Source organism: Salvelinus alpinus, chromosome 6, assembly GCF_045679555.1.
Source record: "Salvelinus alpinus chromosome 6, SLU_Salpinus.1, whole genome shotgun sequence".
Taxonomy (NCBI): Eukaryota; Metazoa; Chordata; class Actinopteri; order Salmoniformes; family Salmonidae; genus Salvelinus; species Salvelinus alpinus.
Window position 1 is genome coordinate 10,724,764 of NC_092091.1, and position 24,654 is coordinate 10,749,417.

The 24,654-nt window shown below is 45.3% G+C and overlaps 1 protein-coding gene across 1 annotated transcript in view; it reads left to right on the forward strand.

Moving 5' to 3' along the window:
- Window positions 1–24,654, forward strand: part of LOC139578125 (unconventional myosin-IXAb-like) — a 270,429-nt gene that overhangs the window by 198,535 nt on the left and 47,240 nt on the right. Inside the window, exons 9-18 of the mRNA XM_071405369.1 lie at window positions 2,065–2,181; window positions 4,554–4,688; window positions 12,047–12,168; window positions 14,764–14,905; window positions 15,637–15,832; window positions 20,026–20,142; window positions 22,586–22,661; window positions 22,932–23,069; window positions 23,574–23,613; window positions 23,854–23,976. Of these exons, the coding sequence (XP_071261470.1) occupies window positions 2,065–2,181; window positions 4,554–4,688; window positions 12,047–12,168; window positions 14,764–14,905; window positions 15,637–15,832; window positions 20,026–20,142; window positions 22,586–22,661; window positions 22,932–23,069; window positions 23,574–23,613; window positions 23,854–23,976 (1,206 nt within the window). The remainder of the gene's footprint in view (window positions 1–2,064; window positions 2,182–4,553; window positions 4,689–12,046; window positions 12,169–14,763; window positions 14,906–15,636; window positions 15,833–20,025; window positions 20,143–22,585; window positions 22,662–22,931; window positions 23,070–23,573; window positions 23,614–23,853; window positions 23,977–24,654) is intronic.

Sequence of the window (24,654 nt, forward strand, 5' to 3'; positions counted from 1 at the left end):
GAACAGATCAGGTCAGAATATTGATGATAGAACAGATCAGGTCAGAATATTGATGATAGAACAGATCAGGTCAGAATGTTGATGATAGAACAGATCAGGTCAGAATATTGATGATAGAACAGATCAGGTCAGAATATTGATGATAGAACAGATCAGGTCAGAATGCTGATGATAGAACAGATCAGGTCAGAATGCTGATGATAGAACATATCAGAATATTGATGATAGAACAGATCAGGTCAGAATATTGATGATAGAACAGATCAGGTCAGAATGTTGATGATAGAACAGATCAGGTCAGAATATTGATGATAGAACAGATCAGGTCAGAATATTGATGATAGAACAGATCAGGTCAGAATGCTGATGATAGAACAGATCAGGTCAGAATGCTGATGATAGAACATATCAGAATATTGATGATAGAACAGATCAGGTCAGAATATTGATGATAGAACAGATCAGGTCAGAATGTTGATGATAGAACAGATCAGGTCAGAATGTTGATGATAGAACAGATCAGGTCAGAATGTTGATGATAGAACAGATCAGAATGTTGATGATAGAACAGATCAGGTCAGAATGTTGATGATAGAACAGATCAGGTTAGAATGTTGATGATAATCCACTTGTTCATTAGCCTCTCTAAAGTACACACATCACAGCTTGTTAAGGTCACATTGACATTGATCAGCTTAAATGTAGAGAGAAACACAGACTGTGGGCCTTGGTTTTGCTTTGCTAAGCTGGTGCAATGCAGTACTGTTCAGAGAGCAGGTGTTGGCTGGGCTTCTGTCCTCTTTTGGAGAAGCAGATGGGCGAGAGTGTTATTGTAATGGACCCGCATCCCTGAGTCAGTCATACTGCAGATGGCAGACAGACATATACCTGGATTGAGAGATGTGTAAACAGACAGGCAGACAGTTAAGATGGGTAGATGTCTAGATAGAGACATTTTATAAAGAGATGGAGCGATAATTATACAAATGATGATAAAGACAGACACAGACGGACAGAGACACAGACGGACAGAGACACAGACGGACAGAGACACAGACGGACAGAGACAGACAGACTGACAGACCTGTACGTTGATGTAAAGACTAATACATTAGAGAGTTAGATAGGCCCAGATCAACAGACTAATACATTAGAGAGTTAGATAGGCCCAGATCAACAGACTAATACATTAGAGAGTTAGATAGGCCCAGATCAACAGATTAATACATTAGAGAGTTAGATAGGCCCAGATCAACAGACTAATACATTAGAGAGATGGATAGGCCCAGATCAACAGACTAATACATTAGAGAGATGGATAGGCCCAGATCAACAGACTAATACATTAGAGAGATGGATAGGCCCAGATCAACAGACAGGGAGAGAGATGGATAGGCCCAGATCAACAGACTAATACATTAGAGAGATGGATAGGCCCAGATCAACAGACTAATACATTAGAGAGATGGATAGGCCTAGATCAACAGACAGGGAGAGAGATGGATAGGCCTAGATCAACAGACAGGGAGAGAGATGGATATGCCCAGATCAACAGACAGGGAGAGAGATGGATAGGCCCAGATCAACAGACAGGGAGAGAGATGGATAGGCCTAGATCAACAGACAGGGAGAGAGATAGATAGGCCCAGATCAACAGACAGGGAGAGAGATGGATAGGCCCAGATCAACAGACAGGGAGAGAGATGGATAGGCCTAGATCAACAGACAGGGAGAGAGATGGATAGGCCCAGATCAACAGACAGGGAGAGAGAGAGATAGATAGGCCCAGATCAACAGACAGGGAGAGAGATGGATAGGCCCATGGTCCAGATTAGATGAATGTACTGTGTGTGTACTGTGTCTGTACAGTGTGTTTACAGTGTGTGTACTGTGTCTGTACAGTGTGTTTACAGTGTGTGTACTGTGTGTGTACAGTGTGTGTACTGTGTGTTTACAGTGTGTGTACTGTGTGTGTACTGTGTGTGTACAGTGTGTGTATAGCACTGTGATTGGAGCAGACTGTAAAATGTATTCATGTCTCATGATTGGCTCTGTGTGTGTAAGGCTGGTACCGTTCGGGACTCCATGGCCAAATCTCTGTACAGCGCCCTGTTTGACTGGATCGTGTTCAGGACCAACCATGCTCTGCTCAACAACAAGGATCTGGAGCACAGTGCCAAGGTAGGATTTGGACACACACACGCACGCACGCACGCACGTACGTAATTCATGCAAGCTCTGACACACAGACTCAGACACAGACACACACACACACGTAATTCATGCAAGCTCTGACACACAGACTCAGACACAGACACACACACACACGTAATTCATGCAAGCTCTGACACACAGACTCAGACACAGACACACACACGTAATTCATGCAAGCTCTGACACACGGCAGCATACCACCCTGCATCCCACTGCTGGCTTGCTTCTGAAGCTAAGCAGACTTGGTCCTAGTTGGTCCCTGGATGGGAGACCAGATGCTGCTAGAAGTGGTGTTGGAGGGCCAGTAGGAGGTGCTCTTTCCTCTGGTCCCCAACAAAATATTTCAATTCCCCAGGGCAGTGATTGGGGACATTTCCCTGTGTACGGTGCTGTCTTTTGGTTGTCATGACTCTCTGTGGTCACTAAAGATACCATGGCACTTATCATAACCCTGGTGTCCTGGCTAAATTCCCAATCTGACCCTCATACCATCATGGTCACCTGATTATCATCTCCAGCTTCCTATTGGCTCGTTCATCCCCCCTCCTCTCCCCTGTAACTACACTGAACAAAAATATAAACACAACATGTAAAGTGTTGGTCTCATGTTTCATGAGCTGAAATAAAAGATTGCATACATTTTCCATATGCTTATTCCTCTAAAATGTTGCTTACATCCCTGTTAGTGATCATTTCTCCTTTGCCAAGATAATCCATCCACCTGACATGTGTGGCATATCAAGGCTGCTGATTTAAACAGCATGATCAATTACACAGATGCACCTTGTGCTGGAGACAATAAAAGACCTCTCTAAAATGTGCAGTTTTGTCACACAACACAATGCCGCAGATGTCTAAAGTTTTGAGGGAGCGTGCGATTGATATGCTGACTGCAGGAATGTTCACCAGAGTGGTTGCCAGAGAATTGATGTTTCTCTACCATAAGCTGCCTCCAACGTCGTCTCTCTCTCTCTCTCGGCTGGGGGTGAAATGAGGAAAGCACGGTGTGGGAACTGTGTGGCAGCTGGCTGGCTTTGCCCAGCGGGTATCCAAAGGATTAGATCACAGATCATATTTGCTTCTCTCCTCCCAAGTCTGTGTGTGTCCACATGTGTGCCCAGAACATTGTTGCAGATGGCATAATGGCCATCTGTGTGTGTGTGTGAACAAAAGTGTGTGTGCGTGTGTGTGTGCGTGTGTGTGTGCGTGTGTGTGTGTGTGTGTGTGTGTGTGTGTGTGTGTGTGTGTGTGTGTGTGTGTGTGTGTGCGTGTGCGTGTGCGTGTGTGTGTGCGTGCGCAAGTGTGAGAGAGAGCAGATGAGGTTAGATTTACACTGCTGTGGTTTGTGGTCATGTGAGAGACTCTGTGTCCCTCAGTCCTCATCTATCTCTGTTGTGTCCCTCAGTCCTCATCTATCTCTGTTGTGTCCCTCAGTCCTCATCTATCTCTCTGTTGTGTCCCTCAGTCCTCATCTATCTCTCTGTTGTGTCCCTCAGTCCTCATCTATCTCTCTGTTGTGTCCCTCAGTCCTCGTCTATCTCTCTGTTGTGTCCCTCAGTCCTCATCTATCTCTGTTGTGTCCCTCAGTCCTCATCTATCTCTCTGTTGTGTCCCTCAGTCCTCATCTATCTCTCTGTTGTGTCCCTCAGTCCTCGTCTATCTCTCTGTTGGGTCCCTCGGTCCTCATCTATCTCTCTGTTGTGTCCCTCAGTCCTAATCTATCTCTCTGTTGTGTCCCTCAGTCCTCATCTATCTCTCTGTTGTGTCCCTCAGTCCTCATCTATCTCTCTGTTGTGTCCCTCAGTCCTCATCTATCTCTCTGTTGGGTCCCTCAGTCCTCATCTATCTCTCTGTTGTGTCCCTCAGTCCTAATCTATCTCTCTGTTGTGTCCCTCAGTCCTCATCTATCTCTCTGTTGTGTCCCTCAGTCCTCATCTATCTCTCTGTTGTGTCCCTCAGTCCTCATCTATCTCTCTGTTGTGTCCCTCAGTCCTCATCTATCTCTCTGTTGGGTCCCTCAGTCCTCATCTATCTCTCTGTTGTGTCCCTCAGTCCTCGTCTATCTCTCTGTTGTGTCCCTCAGTCCTCATCTATCTCTCTGTTGTGTCCCTTAGTCCTCATCTATCTCTCTGTTGGGTCCCTCAGTCCTCATCTATCTCTCTGTTGCGGGACTCCCGATCACGGCCGGTTGTGATACAGCCCGTGATCAAACCAGGGTCTGTAGTGGAAGATTCATCAAGAGTTCATTGTCTTTGTTTCTGAGTTGAGTTATGTATTAAAATGTTTCATATTTAAATCTAGATAAAACACATCTAACTAAACTCTCTCTTTCACTTCAGATTCTTTCCATCGGAGTGCTGGACATCTTTGGCTTTGAAGACTACGAGAACAACAGCTTTGAGCAATTCTGTATCAACTTGGCCAACGAGAGGCTCCATCACTACTTCAACCAGCATCTCTTCAAGCTAGAACAGGTAAGGTCTCTTTCTGTGTGTTTGTCCACGGGAGGTTGGCGGCACCTTAATTGGGGAGGACGGGCTCGTGGTAATAGCTGGAGCGGAAATAAGTGGAATGGTATCAAATAACGTCAAAACACATGTGTTTGATGCCATTCCATTTGCTCCGTTCCGGGCCGTTATTATGAGCCGTCCTCCCCTCAGCGGCCTCCACTGTGTGTGTCTGTGAGTCAGTACGTACGGACCACACTTCAGGTCAACAACAGAATAAGGCGTGTTGACAGTCACACCGACTGGCATACCATTTTTAACTGTTTGAACTACAGTGTTGTGTGGACAATAAAGTTTCCTATTTAATCCAATGCTCCATGATGTAACCATAGAAACAGAATGGGATGGATACAAGTTCAAGTGTAATATGTCTGTGGGTCCACCCATCACGGAATGTTGACTTGAATGGGAATGTCCATTCTAATGTGGCTGTAATCATTCTCCAGGGTTGTGACTATTTAGCTGTCTCGTTAGCGGTGATGTCTGGCTTGTTAGCGATGACATCTGGCTCGTTAGCGGTGACGTCTGGCTCTTTAGCGTTGACTTCTGGCTCTTTAGCGGTGACGTCTGGCTCGTTAGGGGTGACGTCTGGCTCTTTAGCGGTGACGTCTGGCTCGTTAGCGGTGACGTCTGGCTCGTTAGCGGTGACGTCTGGCTCGTTAGCGGTGACGTCTGGCTCGTTAGCGGTGACGTCTGGCTCGTTAGCGGTGACGTCTGGCTCTTTAGCGGTGACGTGGGGCTCTTTAACGGTGACATCTGGCTCTTTAGCGGTGACGTCTGGCTCTTTAGCGGTGACTTCTGGTTCTTTAACGGTGACGTCTGGCTCGTTAGCGCTGACGTCAGAGCACATAACCTGTGTGTGTGTGTGTGTGTGTGTGTGTGTGTCAGTGGGTGTGTGTTAGCGTCATTAGCGTCATACTGTGTGAGACAGAGAGTCACAGTGTGTGTGCTTGAGTGTGTGAGTAAGTTTTTATTATTTAATTTTTATTTATTTTTCACCTTTATTTAACCAGGTAGGCTAGTTGAGAACAAGTTCTCATTTACAACTGCGACCTGGCTAAGATAAAGTAAAGCAGTGTGACACATACAACAACACAGAGTTACACATGGAATAACATGGAATAAACAATAAACAAGCCAATAACACAATAAACAAGTCAATGACACAGTAGAAAAAAAGAAAGTCTATATACAGTGTGTGCAAAAGGCATGAGGAGGTAAGGCAGTAAATAGGTCATAGGAGTGAAGAATTACTATTTAGCAGATTAACACTGGAGTGATAAATGAGCAGATGATGATGTGCAAGTAGAGATACTGGTGTGCAAAGAGCAGAAAAGTAAATAAAAACAGTATGGGGATGAGGTAGGTAGATTGTGGGCTATTTACAGATGGACTATGTACAGCTGCAGCGATTAGCTGCTCAGATAGCTGATGTTTAAAGTTAGTGAGGGAAATATAAGTCTACAGCTTCAGCGATTTTTGCAATTCGTTCCAGTCACTGGCAGCAGAGAACTGGAAGGAAAGGCGGCCAAAAGAGGTGTTGGCTTTGGGGATGTTCAGTGAGATATACCTGCTGGAACGTGTGAGTGTGTGTGTGTGTCCCAGTGGGTTTGTGTTAGCGTTATACTGTGTGAGACAGAGAGTCACAGTGTGTGTGTGTGTGTGTCCCAGTGGGTTTGTGTTAGCGTCATACTGTGTGAGACAGAGAGTCACAGTGTGTGTGTGTGTGTGTCCCAGTGGGTTTGTGTTAGCGTCATACTGTGTGAGACAGAGAGTCACAGTGTGTGTGCGTGTCCCAGTGGGTTTGTGTTGGCGTCATACTGTGCGAGACAGAGAGTCACAGTGTGTCTGCGTGTGTGTGAGTGTCACTACATTGTCAATAGAGTGGATAGTGTTGTGAGAAAGGGATATTTCCTCATGGTCAGAAGGAATGAGGTAAATGCATGGTTTACTGTAGCAGGTCAGGAATTTACGTGCGCAAAGGTTTCCAGACATAGTGTTATGATTTGGTTTTGATGAGGGTGTTTTGGCCCTCTTGGCACCCGACTCGAGTAAATCCATCTGTCTGTCTTTGTTTACCACTCATAATCGCCTGGCCTGCTTTGGAAATGGCACCCTATTCCCTATATAGTGCACTACTTTTGACCAGAGTTGGCACCCTATTTCCTATATAGTGCACTACTTTTGACCAAGCCCTGTAGGCCTATGGGAATAGGGTGCCATTCTAGATGCAGCCCTGGAGATGGGCTCATCATACACTTGTTTTGTCTGCGTGGTGTTTATTGTTTTGTCTCATTTAGCCCAGTTAGCCTAGCGCCCTAGTCCCTGGCTTATGAAGACTTCTGAATGCTTTCATTTAGCCCAGTTAGCCTAGCGCCCTACTGCCTGGCTTATGAAGACTTCTGAATGCCTTCATTTAGCCCAGTTAGCCTAGCATAGTAGGATAACTTTGGACTGTGGTGAGTTTCGTATGCAGTCTTTTGAGTGTGGTGAGTTTCTTATGCAGTCTTTTGAGTGTGGTGAGGTTCTTATGCAGTCTTTGGACTGTGGTGAGTTTCTTATGCAGTCTTTTGAGTGTGGTGAGTGTTTTGTGAGTTTTTGTTGTTGTTTCTCAACAGAACATGGTTCCTTGCCGTGGTGTTTTTGTCCCGTCATGTTGATGTTCTGAGGCTTGCTGCTTTGTTTACACACGCTGTTGATTTGCACTCCCCCTTTGGGGTGGCATAAATTATGAACACACACACACAGACAACTCTAGTCTCACTCCAACCTGATACCTTGGAGCAGAGAGCATCCTATGCCATCCCATAACATGAGCCATCACCATGGTTACTTCTGCCAATGCTGTGTCTTGCCCAGTGCCGTCGCTCACCATGACCAGAGTCATGCTCATTAGGGCTCAACGGAGCAAAGTGTTTTGCAGTAGAAAGCAAAAAAAGTTGAGTCCGTTTTCTTCCGTTTCGTGCCTCATGAACAACCCTGTTGCTGCTTCCAGCTGACTTCTGACAGTCAACGTCAGCAGGCTACATCCTCTCTGGGATTCCAACCATAGAACATGGTGTTACCTGGAGTTGGACACTTGCATCACAGATGTCTCCTTAGCAACCACACACAGCATTACGTAATGGACCTGATGACGTGGCCTTCTCTCACCTTTTGATCGACCCGATGACGTGTTTTCATATGGGAGTTTATTTTACAGTTGGAACTGCAGAGGTTGAGTACGAGGCCACGTGGAAGGGTTGCCAGATTCTGACTGATTTGTGTTTGTTTGAATAGTACAGTGTGGTCATGGCGCCTCCCACTGGCGTTTGAATAAGGGAAAATACTCCACACCTCTACTCTCCCTCGCTCGCTCTTGTAGAAGTTGCACAGATCTAGGATCAGCTAACTAACTAACTCAGTGTCCAGGATTAAATGCAACTTAGTCCTATTCCACCTCCCTCGCTCGGGTAAAAGTTGTACAGATCTAGGATCAGCTAGCTAACTTACTAAGTGCCCAGGAGTAAATGCATCTCAGTCCTACTCTCCCTCATTGGGCTCTCTCACCTCTCCAACCAATCAGTTAGTCTTATCAGCAGGGCTGTCTCACCTCTCCAACCAATCAGTTAGTCTTATCAGCAGCAAGTGTTTACATTTGAACAGTGGCCAAAGCTAATAGGACTGTACCAAATACTATTCCCAAAAGGGGCCCAGCTCCAATGTTTACACCGCCATGCCAATTGCTCCTTCATTTCTTCTCCATCTCTATGAAAATGATTTACAGATGTATCGGAGCACAAACCCATGGCCACACATATGCAAACAGTGTATCACATTTACGCACCCTTCTGAGATGTGTAGACTTCTCACCAACTTGAAGAAAACATCTGTGCTCTGGTATGCTTGAAATCACAGGGGGGATTCAGGTTCACCTTTTTATCAATCATTTTGTAAATAGAATGTCAGTTTAGTCGTAATACATCACCCGTCCACTTAAGTCTGTAAACTTCATTAAGTGTAAAATGACCATTATTTTTTTTTTATAGGATTTCAATAGCTTTACCGGTACCGCCTTATTCCACCTACCACTTCAGTACGACATCACCATTATGAGTCATGTGGATCTAACATGCATGAAACCAAGGCTTTTACGTTTACAGAATTCAACAAATGATAGCGCCTGGGGAATAGGAGTGGATCTGGGGGCTACAGGGCCTGGGTTAACCTCTACTTCACCAGAGGAACATAGGAGGAGTAGGATAAGGGTACGGCTAAAGGCTATAAGAACTGGTCGTCTAGTGCGTTGGGGACAGAATAAAAGGACCAGATTTCTGGGTGTGGTAGAATAGATTCAAGGCCTAATGTACAAGGGTATGGTAGGATGCAAGTACAGTGGAGGTAAACTTAGGCGTTGAGTGACGATGAGAAAGGTTTCGTCTCTGGAGGGACAAGTTAAGCCAGGTGAGGTCTCTGCATGTGTGTGGGGTGGGACGAAAGTGCTATCTAAGGCATTTTGAGCGGGACTGAAGGCTCTACAGTGAAATAAAACAGTAAAAACTAGCCAAGACAGCAGTAGACAAGGCATATTGACATTAGGGAGAGGCATAAAGCAATCACAGGTGTTGATCAGGAGAGCTAAGACAACAACGGGTAAATGACGATAAATGGGCAGAGTGGGTCAGTTAGGTCAGTCAGATAAACAAAATGAGGTACCGTGTTATTGAAACAGTCCAGGGGGCATCAGCTGTGTAGGCGAGTGATCATAGGGTCAAAAGTGCAGCAATAGGTGAGTCAGGGTGCTGTTCGGTAGTCACTACTACGCTAGGCGAGCAGGAGACACAGCGTTCAGAAAAGCTAGCGGGCCTGGGCTAGTAGATGGTTTTGCGGCGACATCGTAACAGAATTGCCCGTTGAGACCACATTGGGCGATCACGTCGGCAGTCCAGTCGTGATGGATCGGCGGGGCTCCTCGTCGACAATAAAGGGTCCAGGCCAATTGGCAAAGGAGGTATTGTAGCCCTAGAATAAGCTGGTATTTTGGCTTAGCTCGAGGATAGCTCAAGGCTAGCTGGTGCTTGCTTGACCCTAAGCATACTGCTAAAGCAACACTTCGGGTGGTTTAAGGGGAAACATTTAAATGTCTTGGAATGGCCTAGTCAAAGCCCAGACCTCAATCCAATTGAGAATCTGTGGTATGACTTAAAGATTGCTGTACACCAGCGGAACCCATCCAACTTGAAGGAGCTAGAGCAGTTTTGCCTTGAAGAATGGGCAAAAATCCCAGTGGCTAGATGTGCCAAGCTTATAGAGACATACCCCAAGAGACTTGCAGCTGTAATTGCTGCGAAAGGTGGATCTACAAAGTATTGACTTTGGGGGGATGAATAGTTATGCACGCTCAAGTTTTCTGTTTTTTTGTCTTATTTCTTGTTTGTTTCACAATTAAAAATATTTTGTATCTTAAACGTGGTAGGCATGTTGTGTAAATCAAAAGATACAAACCCCCCAAAAATCTATTTTAATTCCAGGTTGTAAGGCAACAAAATAGGAAAAATGCCAAGGGGGGTGAATACTTTCGCAAGCCACTGTATATCCCCCAACACCACTGATCCTGTTTATATCCCCCAACACCACTGATCCTGTTTATATCCCCCAACACCACTGATCCTGTTTATATCCCCCAACACCACTGATCCTGTTTATATCCCCCAACACCACTGATCCTGTTTATATCCCCCAACACCACTGATCCTGTTTATATCCCCCAACACCACTGATCCTGTTTATATCCCCCAACACCACTGATCCTGTTTATATCCCCCAACACCACTGATCCTGTTTATATCCCCCAACACCACTGATCCTGTTTATATCCCCCAACACCACTGATCCTGTTTATATCCCCCAACACTACTGATCCTGTTTATATCCCCCAACACCACTGATCCTGTTTATATCCCCCAACACCACTGATCCTGTTTATATCCCCCAACACCACTGATCCTGTTTATATCCCCCAACACCACTGATCCTGTTTATATCCCCCAACACCACTGATCCTGTTTATATCCCCCAACACCACTGATCCTGTTTATATCCCCCAACACCACTGATCCTGTTTATATCCCCCAACACTACTGATCCTGTTTATATCCCCCAACACTACTGATCCTGTTTATATCCCCCAACACCACTGATCCTGTTTATATCCCCCAACACTACTGATCCTGTTTATATCCCCCAACACCACTGATCCTGTTTATATCCCCCAACACCACTGATCCTGTACTGATCCGGTTTATATCCCCCAACACTACTGATCCTGTTTATATCCCCCAACACCACTGATCCTGTTTATATCCCCCAACACCACTGATCCTGTTTATATCCCCCAACACCACTGATCCTGTTTATATCCCCCAACACCACTGATCCTGTTTATATCCCCCAACACCACTGATCCTGTTTATATCCCCCAACACTACTGATCCTGTTTATATCCCCCAATCCGTGGTGTTGGGGGATATAAACAGGATCAGTGGTGTTGTACTGATCCTGTTTATATCCCCCAACACTACTGATCCTGTTTATATCCCCCAACACTACTGATCCTGTTTATATCCCCCAACACTACTGATCCTGTTTATATCCCTCAACACTGCTGATCCTGTTTATATCCCCCAACACTACTGATCCTGTTTATATCCCCCAACACCACTGATCCTGTTTATATCCCCCAACACCACTGATCCTGTTCACATCCTTGTGAGGAAACGGTTGACATGTGGACACACTGGTGATCTTTGTGAGGGAACTGTTTACACATGGACACACTAGTGACCTTTGTGAGGGAACTGTTGACACATGGACACACTAGTGACCTTTGTGAGGGAACTGTTGACACATGGACACACTAGTGACCTTTGTGAGGGAACTGTTGACACAGGGACACACTAGTGACCTTTGAGAGGAAACTGTTGACGTGGACACACTGGTGACCTTTGTGAGGAAACTGTTGACGTGGACACACTGGTGACCTTTGTTGTAGAGTCTTTGGTTTTTGGTCAGTGATGGGATTTGAGTTTTGGTCTGTTTCAATGCGGCTTGTGCTTTCTTAACGTTATCAGCGTGTCCCATAACACCTGTGATGAATTTATTGTTCATGGTATCTCTCTGATGCATTCACCAGACTGTCAACTTTTGACCTGACATTCACTTGAATTGAATTAAATCAACTCTATTGATACTCAAAGGGGAAATGTGATGTATTGGATGACTTGTGAACAACTTTTACTGCCGGCACTGTTTGTGACACGACACCACTGTTTGTTTCTCCCTTACAGGAGGAGTACAGGGCAGAGGGCATCAGCTGGCACAACATCGACTACATCGACAACACCGGCTGCATCAACCTCATCAGCAAGAAGCCCACCGCGCTGCTCCACCTGCTGGACGAAGAGTGCAAGTACGTGAGCTGTCATGTCGGAGCCTTTCTCCTTCCTTTTTTTACTACACATTTACATTCGAGTCGTTTAGCTGACGCTCCTAAAGCAGGGCGGTTTTCCTGCAATGTCACATTTAGAGGTGTACTTTCTTAGCCATGACATCCATCTGCAGTAAAAAAAAAAAAAGGACTCGTTCTCGAATGTCATAGTTTGGGTGAAGAATTAGACCGGGCTCAGAAGAACGTGGTAGGCTATGTTTTGGTTATATGTCAAACCTCTTTATAACAAAGCCAATGTAAAACCAAGTTGGTTACATTGCTGGACCAACATTCATTGCCAATGACCTTAGAATCATCCCACATGAGCAGAGCACAGACAAGATGAGGAATATAGGCTAACAACGCTCTTCATTACTAGCGAAATACTTGATTGATTACAACATTAGCCAGGCTAACTTAAGCACATAAAAACGAATGATACACGCTAACTCATATATTTGCCTTTCTGGGGCACACGTACACCCTGTTTAAAGCCTCTCACATAGGCCGCTGCACAATCCCATTTCAATCCCTCGTAAATTAAACCCAGTCTCACATACAAAAACACAGGACCGCCATGACCATATTATCCGCGTGACCTAGCCTAACCTAGCCTAACCTAGCTAACCTAACCTAACCTAGCTAACCTAGCCTAACCTAGCCTAACCTAGCCTAACCTAGCCTAACCTAGCCACTTAGGGCTGCTAGCCACTTAGCCCTGAACACTCATCTGGGTGTAATAACAAGTGGATGGAAGAGTGTATGGACTGCTTTCCCAGAGCCACAAGGTCAGAGGGATCATTCTTCCCTCTTAAAGGCCTCCCTCCCGGGCCTCTCGCGTGATTTATTCCATCGTACAGAAGAATGTAATGCTAATGAATATGTAGCAACCCAGCATCCTCTTGAAGATTTCATCATTCATAGTTAGCTTGCAGCCTCTTTCAGATACTCTCAATGATAGTATTTGTTTCCAGGGGCCCTACTACCAGTTAGTCCATTTATAATGGGACAGTGAGGTTAATTCTTTGACCCCTAGGAGAACCAGGAAATGGCGGAGCGAATTCTGCATAGTGCATCTTTAAGGGAGCATGTTTTAGTGAGTGGTGTTGCTTTAGGGGAGCTGGTTTTAGTGAGTGGAGTTGCTTTAGGGGAGATGGTTTTAGTGAGTGGAGTTGCTTTAAGGGAGCATGTTTTAGTGAGTGGTGTTGCTTTAGGGGAGATGGTTTTAGTGAGTGGAGTTGCTTTAAGGGAGCATGTTTTAGTGAGTGGTGTTGCTTTAGGGGAGATGGTTTTAGTGAGTGGAGTTGCTTTAAGGGAGCATGTTTTAGTGAGTGGTGTTGCTTTAGGGGAGATGGTTTTAGTGAGTGGAGTTGCTTTAGGGGAGATGGTTTTAGTGAGTGGAGTTGCTTTAGGGGAGATGGTTTTAGTGAGTGGAGTTGCTTTAAGGGAGCATGTTTTAGTGAGTGGTGTTGCTTTAGGGGAGCATGTTTTAGTGAGTGGTGTTGCTTTAAGAGAGCTTGTTTTAATGGGTAGTGTGGTGTTGCTTTAAGGGAGCTTGTTTTAATGGGTAGTGTGGTGTTGCTTTAAGGGAGCATGTTTTAGTGGGTAGTGTGGTGTTGCTTTAAGGGAGCATGTTTTAGTGGGTTGTGTGGTGTTGCTTTAAGGGAGCATGTTTTAGTGGGTAGTGTGGTGTTGCTTTAAGGGAGCATGTTTTAATGGGTAGTGTGGTGTTGCTTTAAGGGAGCATGTTTTAATGGGTAGTGTGGTGTTGCTTTAAGGGAGCATGTTTAAGTGGGTAGTGTGGTGTTGCTTTAAGGGAGCTTGTTTTAATGGGTAGTGTGGTGTTGCTTTAAGGGACCATGTTTTAGTGGGTAGTGTGGTGTTGCTTTAAGGGAGCATGTTTAAGTGGGTAGTGTGGTGTTGCTTTAAGGGAGCATGTTTAAGTGGGTAGTGTGGTGTTGCTTTAAGGGAGCTTGTTTTAATGGGTAGTGTGGTGTTGCTTTAAGGGAGCATGTTTTAGTGAGTGGTGTTGCTTTAAGAGAGCTTGTTTTAATGGGTAGTGTGGTGTTGCTTTAAGGGACCATGTTTTAGTGGGTAGTGTGGTGTTGCTTTAAGGGAGCATGTTTAAGTGGGTAGTGTGGTGTTGCTTTAAGGGAGCTTGTTTTAATGGGTAGTGTGGTGTTGCTTTAAGGGAGCATGTTTTAGTGAGTGGTGTTGCTTTAAGGGAGAATGTTTTAGTGAGTAGTGTGGTGTTGCTTTAAGGGAGCTTGTTTTAGTGTGTAGTGTGGTGTTGCCTTAAGGGACCTTGTTTTAGTGAGTAGTGTTGCTTTAAGGAAGCTTGTTTTAGCGAGTGGTGTTGCTTTAAGGGAGCTTGTTCTAGTGAGTGGTGTTGCTTTAAGGGAGCATGTTCTAGTGAGTGGTGTTGCTTTAAGGGAGCATGTTCTAGTGAGTGGTGTTGCTTTAAGGGAGCTTGTTCTAGTGAATGGTGTGATCTGGAACCAGGCTAGTCAGTAGATACCCTGGTCTCCCATCCTACAGTCCTAACCCTAGTGCCCACCCTCTTCTCTGTTCCTTTAGTTTCCCCCAGGCCTCTAACCAGACCCTGCTGGACAAGTTCAAACGGCAGCATGAGGGGAACAGCTACATCGAGTTCCCCGCCGTCATGGAGCCCGCCTTTATTATCTGCCACTACGCCGGCAAAGTCAAGTACGGCATCAAGGTAAGGACTGCTGACGTGACCACATGTCCCTGTAGATTCAGTGTCAGTCACAACCCATCCGTCAATCATTCGCTCACAGCAGCTCTGTGTGTCAGCCTATATGATAGCGTTATGTCAGAGTTGTGATATTACTCATGGACACTACTGGCAAGGTTTGTCCATTAATGGTAAAACACAAAAACACATCACGACAAGCGAGACACCACAACACTACATAAAGAGAGACCTAAGGCAACAACATAGGATGGCAGCAACACATGAAAACACAGCATGGTAGCAACACAACATGGCAACAGCACAAAACATGGTACAAACATTATTGGGCACAAGACAACAGCACAAAGGCAAGAAGGCAGAGACAACAATACATCACGCGAAGCAGCCACAACTGTCAGTAAAAGTGTCTATGATTGAGTCTTTGTGTGACAAGCTTGTAGCATCATACCCAAGAAGACTTGAGGCTGTAATTGCTGCCAAAGGTGCTTCAACAAAGTACTGAGTAAGTACTGTCATTATGGGGTGTTGTGTGTAGATTGATGAGGGACAATAACCATTTAATCAATTTTAGAATAAGGCTGTAACGTAACAAAATATGGAAGAAGTCAAGGGGTTTGAATACTTTCAGAATGCACTGTATGTTAAGCATCAAACAGACTGAAACAGAGACGGACTGCCTGGACTGTATAGTAGATCCAGTGGATAGATCTCATCACTATATTCTGCCCCTACAGGACTTCAGGGAGAAGAACACTGATCACATGCGTCCGGACATCGTGGCCCTGTTGAAGAGCAGTAAGAACGCCTTCATCTGTGGCCTGATGGGCATCGACCCGGTGGCCACCTTCCGCTGGGCCGTCCTCAGAACCTACTTCAGAGCCATGGTGGCCTTCAGGGAGGCTGGGAAGAGACACGCCGACAAGAAGACTGGTGAGACCTAGCCTAGTGGTTAGAGCGTTGGACTAGTAATCGAAAGGTTGCAAGTTCGAATCCCCAAGCTGACAAGGTACAAATATGTTGTTCTGCCCCTGAACAAGGCAGTTAACCCACTGTTCCTAGGCCTCAACAAGGCAGTTAACCCACTGTTCCTAGGCCGTCGTTGAAAATAAGAATTTGTTCTTAACTGATCTGCCTAGTTAAATAAAGATAAAATAAAACTAAAATGGCTATACACACAGACATGTACACGTATAAACTCACTGAAATAGACACACACACACTCTTGAACATGTATACTCTCCCAGACACACTCTCACCCCTCTTCCCGAGTGACAGAGAGCCGGATGCCTCCCGTGATGTGAGTTTTCTCCCCCCAGAGTCCCCCACGTGTTAACCTCGGTGGGCTGTCAGAAATAGCAACTGCTCAAATGTTGTACTTTGCCCCGGGTTTGAATGAGACAACAAGTATCCTTCCCACACAATATGACTCCTGAACATTCTCAGTGATTAGACAAGCTTGTCTTCACAACCCTAAACGCAGCACTTTTTCGTTATTCATCCCCATTGATACCTCCCCTGGCTTTAGGGATATTCAACCATTTCTATATCCCGAAAGAACAACAGTGGCAAGTTAACATCCTGGTCTTTCAGAGGTGAAGGAGTTTGAGCTCTCCCCCCGACCCCTGATGATGTAGGAGCTGCCACTTATCCACATTAGGCTTCCTCTCCTATTGTTACATGTTGAGCTTCCACATTAGTCTTCATCTCCTATTATTACATGTTGAGCTTCCACATTAGTCTTCATCTCCTATTATTACATGTTGAGCTTCCACATTAGGCTTCATCTCCTATTATTACATGTTGAGCTTCCACATTAGTCTTCATCTCCTATTATTACATGTTGAGCTTCCACATTAGGCTTCATCTCCTATTATTACATGTTGAGCTTCCACATTAGTCTTCATCTCCTATTATTACATGTTGAGCTTCCACATTAGGCTTCATCTCCTATTATTACATGTTGAGCTTCCACATTAGGCTTCATCTCCTATTATTACATGTTGAGCTTCCACATTAGTCTTCATCTCCTATTATTACATGTTGAGCTTCCACATTAGGCTTCATCTCCTATTATTACATGTTGAGCTTCCACATTAGTCTTCATCTCCTATTATTACATGTTGAGCTTCCACATTAGGCTTCATCTCCTATTATTTTTTTTATTTTTTTTATTTTTATTTTTTTAAATTTTATCCCCTTTTCTCCCCAATTTTTCGTGGTATCCAATCGCTAGTAATTACTATCTTGTCTCATCGCTACAACTCCCGTACGGGCTCGGGAGAGACGAAGGTCGAAAGTCATGCGTCCTCCGAAGCACAACCCAACCAAGCCGCACTGCTTCTTAACACAGCGCGCCTCCAACCCGGAAGCCAGCCGCACCAATGTGTCGGAGGAAACACCGTGCACCCGCCCCCCTCAGTTAGCGCGCACTGCGCCCGGCCCGCCACAGGAGTCGCTGGAGCGCGATGAGACAAGGATATCCCTACCGGCCAAACCCTCCCTAACCCGGACGACGCTAAGCCAATTGTGCGTCACCCCACGGACCTCCCGGTCGCGGCCGGCTGCGACAGAGCCTGGGCGCGAACCCAGACTCTGGTGGCGCAGCATAGCACTGCGATGCAGTGCTCTAGACCACTGCGCCACCCGGGAGGCCCCATCTCCTATTATTACATGTTGAGCTTCCACATTAGGCTTCATCTCCTATTATTACATGTTGAGCTTCCACATTAGTCTTCATCTCCTATTATTACATGTTGAGCTTCCACATTAGTCTTCATCTCCTATTATTACATGTTGAGCTTCCACATTAGTCTTCATCTCCTATTATTACATGTTGAGCTTCCACATTAGTCTTCATCTCCTATTATTACATGTTGAGCTTCCACATTAGTCTTCCTCTCCTATTATTACATGTTGAGCTTCCACATTAGGCTTCATCTCCTATTATTACATGTTGAGCTTCCACATTAGGCTTCATCTCCTATTATTACATGTTGAGCTTCCACATTATTCTTCATCTCCTATTATTACATGTTGAGCTTCCACATTAGGCTTCATCTCCTATTATTACATGTTGAGCTTCCACATTAGTCTTCATCTCCTATTATTACATGTTGAGCTTCCACATTAGTCTTCATCTCCTATTATTACATGTTGAGCTTCCACATTAGTCTTCATCTCCTATTATTACATGTTGAGCTTCCACATTAGTCTTCATCTCCTATTATTACATGTTGAGCTTCCACATTAGTCTTCCTCTCCTATTATTACATGTTGAGCTTCCACATTAGGCTTCATCTCCTATTATTACATGTTGAGCTTCCACATTAGGCTTCATCTCCTATTATTACATGTTGAGCTTCCACATTATTCTTCATCTCCTATTATTACATGTTGAGCTTCCACATTAGGCTTCATCTCCTATTATTACATTTTGAGCTTCCACATTAGGCTTCATCTCCTATTATTACATGTTGAGCTTCCACATTAGGCTTCATCTCCTATTATTACATGTTGAGCTTCCACATTAGTCTTCATCTCCTATTATTACATGTTGAGCTTCCACATTAGTCTTCATCTCCTATTATTACATGTTGAGCTTCCACATTAGTCTTCATATCCTATTATTACATGTTGAGCTTCCACATTAGGCTTCATCTCCTATTATTATATGTTGAGCTTCCACATTATTCTTCATCTCCTATTATTACATGTTGAGCTTCCACATTAGGCCCCATCTCCTATTATTACATGTTGAGCTTCCACATTAGGCTTCATCTCCTATTATTACATGTTGAGCTTCCACATTAGGCTTCATCTCCTATTATTACATGTTGAGCTTCCACATTAGGCTTCATCTCCTATTATTACAAGTTGAGCTTCCACATTAGTCTTCATCTCCTATTATTACATGTTGAGCTTCCACATTAGTCTTCATCTCCTATTATTACATGTTGAGCTTCCACATTAGTCTTCATCTCCTATTATTACATGTTGAGCTTCCACATTAGGCTTCATCTCCTATTATTACATGTTGAGCTTCCACATTATTCTTCATCTCCTATTATTACATGTTGAGCTTCCACATTAGGCTTCATCTCCTATTATTACATGTTGAGCTTCCACATTAGGCTTCATCTCCTATTATTACATGTTGAGCTTCCACATTAGGCTTCATCTCCTATTATTACATGTTGAGCTTCCACATTAGGCTTCATCTCCTATTATTACATGTTGAGCTTCCACATTAGGCTTCATCTCCTATTATTACATGTTGAGCTTCCACATTAGTCTTCATCTCCTATTATTACATGTTGAGCTTCCACATTAGGCTTCATCTCCTATTATTACATGTTGAGCTTCCACATTATTCTTCATCTCCTATTATTACATGTTGAGCTTCCACATTAGGCTTCATCTCCTATTATTACATGTTGAGCTTCCACATTAGTCTTCATCTCCTATTATTACATGTTGAGCTTCCACATTAGTCTTCATCTCCTATTATTACATGTTGAGCTTCCACATTAGTCTTCATCTCCTATTATTACATGTTGAGCTTCCACATTAGGCTTCATCTCCTATTATTATATGTTGAGCTTCCACATTATTCTTCATCTCCTATTATTACATGTTGAGCTTCCACATTAGGCTTCATCTCCTATTATTACATGTTGAGCTTCCACATTAGGCTTCATCTCCTATTATTACATGTTGAGCTTCCACATTAGGCTTCATCTCCTATTATTACATGTTGAGCTTCCACATTAGGCTTCATCTCCTATTATTACATGTTGAGCTTCCACATTAGGCTTCATCTCCTATTATTACATGTTGAGCTTCCACATTAGTCTTCATCTCCTATTATTACATGTTGAGCTTCCACATTAGTCTTCCTCTTCTATTATTACATGTTGAGCTTCCACATTAGGCTTCATCTCCTATTATTACATGTTGAGCTTCCACATTAGGCTTCATCTCCTTCAGTTGCATGACATTGTCAAACTTTTCGCAAACTTAACACATTAATTATTCCTTTCTCTTCCTCTCCTTCTCTCTCTCTCTCTCTCTCTCTCTCTCTCTCTCTCTCTCTCTCTCTCTCTCTCTCTCTCTCTCTCTCTCAGTGAATGATGCTGCTGTACCGTGTGTTGTCAAGAGCGTGGACAGCTTCAGCTTCCTCCACCACCCTGTGCACCAGAGGAGCCTGGAGATCCTGCAGAGATGCAAAGATGAGAAATACAGTAAGAAAACTCCAAGTCCCACAGTGCTCTCTGCTACCTCTCTTTTCCTGGGCTTACAAATAAGGAAGCAAACAATTAGCTAGTTCTGAATTAACTTGTTGTCACTCGATTAAAGGCCCAACCATGTGATATTTACAGACGTTTTTTTATCATTTAACAAAGGGATGGGCAACTTTGATGGTGGATGGGCAACTTTGATGGGGGATGGGCAACTTTGATGGGGGGTGGGCAACTTTGCTGGGGGGTGGGCAACTTTGATGGGGGATGGGCAACTTTGATGGGGGGTGGGCAACTTTGATGGGGGATGGGCAACTTTGATGGGGGGTGGGCAACTTTGATGGTGGGTGGGCAACTTTGATGGTGGGTGGGCAACTTTGATGGTGGGTGGGCAACTTTGATGGTGGGTGGGGGCCACCAAAAATCTGAACTCGTCATGAGGGGCCGCAATTGCTCGTGGGTCTGCGTACCCAATTTTATAACTCTCTTCCTGGAATTGTACACATTTTGCCATAAGTTAGAGAGAAATGTTTGCAGTTTTGAATTTGATATCTGGGTGAGACTGACTAAAGTGATTATGGATAGATAATAAACAGAGAATAGCAGCAGCGTAAAAAAAAGGGGGTGGAGGGGGGGGGGGGGTCAATGCAATTAGTCTGGGTCTCCATTTGGTTAGATGTTCAGGAGTCTTATGGCGTGGGGGTAGAAGCTGTTTAGAAACCTTCTGGACCTAGAGTTGGCGCTCCGGTACCGCTTGCCGTGTGGTAGCAGAGAGAACTCACTTGATCCAATATCTTGTTCTTACTTGATCTGATATCACCAATCAATAATGGAGTTGCATGTGTATCCCTCTCTCTCTCCTCAACTCTCTCTCTCTCTCTTCATGTCTCTCTCTCTCTCTTCATGTCTCTCTCCCTCTCCTCATGTCTCTCTCTCTCCTCATGTCTCTCTCCCTCTCCTCATGTCTCGCTCTCTCTCCTTAACTCTCTCTCTCCTCATGTCTCTCTCTCTCCTCAACTCTCTCTCTCTCCTCAACTCTCTCTCTCTCCTCAACTCTCTCCCTCTCTCCCTTCATGTCTCTCTCTCTCTCCTCATGTCTCTCTCTCTCCTCATGTCTCTCTCTCTCCTCATGTCTCTCTCCCTCTCCTCATGTCTCTCTCTCTCTCCTCAACTCTCTCTCTCCTCATGTCTCTCTCTCTCCTCATGTCTCTCTCTCTCCCCATGTCTCTCTCTCTCCTCATGTCTCTCTCTCTCCTCAACTCTCTCTCCTTAACTCTCTCTCTCTCTCCTTAACTCTCTCTCTCTCCTCATGTCTCTCACTCTCTCCTCATGTCTCTCTCTCCTCAACTCTCTTCTCCTCATGTCTCTCTCTCCTCAACTCTCTCTCTCCTCGTCTCTCTGTCTCTCTTCAACTCTCTCTCTCTCTCCTCATGTCTCTCTCTCCTCAACTCTCTCTCTCTCCTCATGTCTCTCTCTCTCTCCTCAACGCTCTCTCTCTCCTCATGTCTCTCTCTCTCCTTAACTCTCTCTCTCTCTCTCCTCATGTCTCTCACTCTCTCCTCATGTCTCTCTCTCACTCCTCATGTCTCTCTCTCTCTCCTCATGTCTCTCTCCTCAACTCTCTCTCTCTCCTCAACTCTCTCTCTCTCCTCAACTCTCTCTCTCCTCAACTCTCTCTCTCTCTCCTCATGTCTCTCTCTCTCTCTCCTCATGTCTCTCTCTCTCTCCTCAACTCTCTCTCTCCTCATGTCTCTCTGTCTCCAACTCTCTCTCTCTCTCTCTCTCTCTCTCTCTCTCTCTCTCTCTCTCTCTCTCTCTCTCTCTCTCTCTCTCTCTCTCTCTCTCTCTCTCTCTCCTCATGTCTCTCTCTCTCCTCAACTTTCTCTCTCTCCTCATGTCTCTCTCTCCTCATGTCTCTCTCTCTCTTCTGATGTCGCTCTCTCTCTTCTGATGTCGCTCTCTCTCTTCGGGCGTCGCTCAACTCTCTCTCTCTCTCCTCATGTTTCTCTCTCCTCATGTCTCTCTCTCTCCTCATGTCTCTCTCTCTCCTCAACTCTCTCTCCTTAACTCTCTCTCTCTCTCCTTAACTCTCTCTCTCTCCTCATGTCTCTCACTCTCTCCTCAACTCTCTCTCTCTCTCTCTCTCTCTCTCTCTCTCTCTCTCTCTCTCTCTCTCTCTCTCTCTCTCTCTCTCTCTCTCTCTCTCTCTCTCTCTCTCTCTCTCTCTCTCTCCTCATGTCTCTCTCTCTCTCCTCATGTCTCTCTCTCTCTTTCCTCATGTCTCTCTCTGTCCTCATGTCTCTCTCTGTCCTCAACTCTCTCTCTCTCTCCTCAACTCTCTCTCTCCTCATGTCTCTCTCTCTCTCCTCAACTCTCTCTCTCCTCATGTCTCTCTCTCTCTCCTCAACTCTCTGTCCGTCCTTCCTTCCATCTCTGTCTTGCACAGATATCACTCGAAAGAATCCCCGGACCCCCTTGTCAGACCTCCAGGGCAGCAACACACTGAAAGAAAAGCCCACCAGGTACCTATCACACTGTTTTATGGATTCTCAAAACATAAATGTACTTTTATGGATAAAAATGACCCCTATTGCTCTCTCTCCCCTCTCTCTCTCTCTCTCTCTCTCTCTCTCTCTCTCTCTCTCTCTCTCTCTCTCTCTTCCGCTCCCTCTCCCCCCTCTCTCTCTCTCTCTCTCTCTCTCTCTCTCTCTCTCTCTCTCTCTCTCTCTCTCTCTCTCTCTCTCTCTCTCTCTCTCTCTCTCTCTCTCTCTCTCTCACTCTCTCTCCTCTAGGGATGGTTATGGTGTGGGCTGTAACGGGCGTCGCTCCAGACAGGGTGGTCTGTCCTCCTCTGGCTCAGAGTTTGATGACGGCATCTTCTTCAACTCTACTAGCAGCAAGCTGCTGGAGAGGGCACAGAGCATCCTCATGTGAGTATGACTACAAAGTCAAATCAAAGTGTATCGGTCGTGTACACCGTTTTTGCAGACGTTATCACTGGTGCAGTACTACAATAACACACAATCTAAAAGTTAAAAAGGACAAAGACATTAAGACAGAAATATTAGAAGTCTAGGACCCAGAGTCAGAGTGAGAGTATAAATACATCTACACTGAGTGGACAAAACATTAGGAACACTTATACATCTAGGTGAATGGTATGTATGTACAGTATACAGTATGAATAGAAAAGGTGTGTACAGCAGTTCGAGTCTGACCACTCAAACCATGATCAGCCAGTGTTCGATCCATTGTCAATGTGTGTCCATATGATTCTCCTGGTGGAGAGCACAGGGCGTAGAGTATTGACAAGTGTGACCATCACCATGAACGCTCAAGCCACAGTCAGAAACCATGGACAGGCAGTGGTCAATGTGTGTTCAATGTATGTTCATTCTTTAGTATATATCTGAGAACCAATCTCTCTTCCACAGGCGGAACAAAAACTACAAGTCCAAGCCCAGCTTACCGAAGGTAAGGTCCTGACAAAGTCGTGTTCATTTTACACCTTGAAAGTACATGTGATATTTTCTCTATGGACATATGATCTATTCTAGGAGGAAGTGTCAATAATGAAGTAATGGATTTCATCACGACAGTGAACTTACAGAGCTTTATGGAGACGAGCATAGATGGACAGTAACAGTTTGGCCTTGGAAGAGGAATACTATAGTGTTTGACCGTGTTCTCATGACGGTTCCTGTATCTGTGCAGCACCTGTTGGACGTGAAGTCTCTGAGGTACCTGAGCAGCGTGACCCTCCACGACCGCATCACCAAGTCCCTCCTCCTCCTGCACAAGAAGAAGAAAACACCCAGCATCAGCGCCCAGTTCCAGGTAAGACTCCTCTCTCACCCTGTAGTCACCCAGCATCAGCGCCCAGTTCCAGGTAAGACTCCTCTCTCACCCTGTAGTCACCCAGCATCAGCGCCCAGTTCCAGGTAAGACTCCTCTCTCACCCTGTAGTCACCCAGCATCAGCGCCCAGTTCCAGGTAAGACTCCTCTCTCACCCTTTAGTCACCCAGCATCAGCGCCCAGTTCCAGGTAAGACTCCTCTCTCACCCTGTAGTCACCCAGCATCAGCGCCCAGTTCCAGGTAAGACTCCTCTCTCACCCTGTAGTCACCCAGCATCAGCGCCCAGTTCCAGGTAAGACTCCTCTCTCACCCTGTAGTCACCCAGCATCAGCGCCCAGTTCCAGGTAAGACTCCTCTCTCACCCTGTAGTCACCCAGCATCAGCGCCCAGTTCCAGGTAAGACTCCTCTCTCACCCTGTAGTCACCCAGCATCAGCGCCCAGTTCCAGGTAAGACTCCTCTCTCACCCTTTAGTCACCCAGCATCAGCGCCCAGTTCCAGGTAAGACTCCTCTCTCACCCTGTAGTCACCCAGCATCAGCGCCCAGTTCCAGGTAAGACTCCTCTCTCACCCTTTAGTCACCCAGCATCAGCGCCCAGTTCCAGGTAAGACTCCTCTCTCACCCTGTAGTCACCCAGCATCAGCGCCCAGTTCCAGGT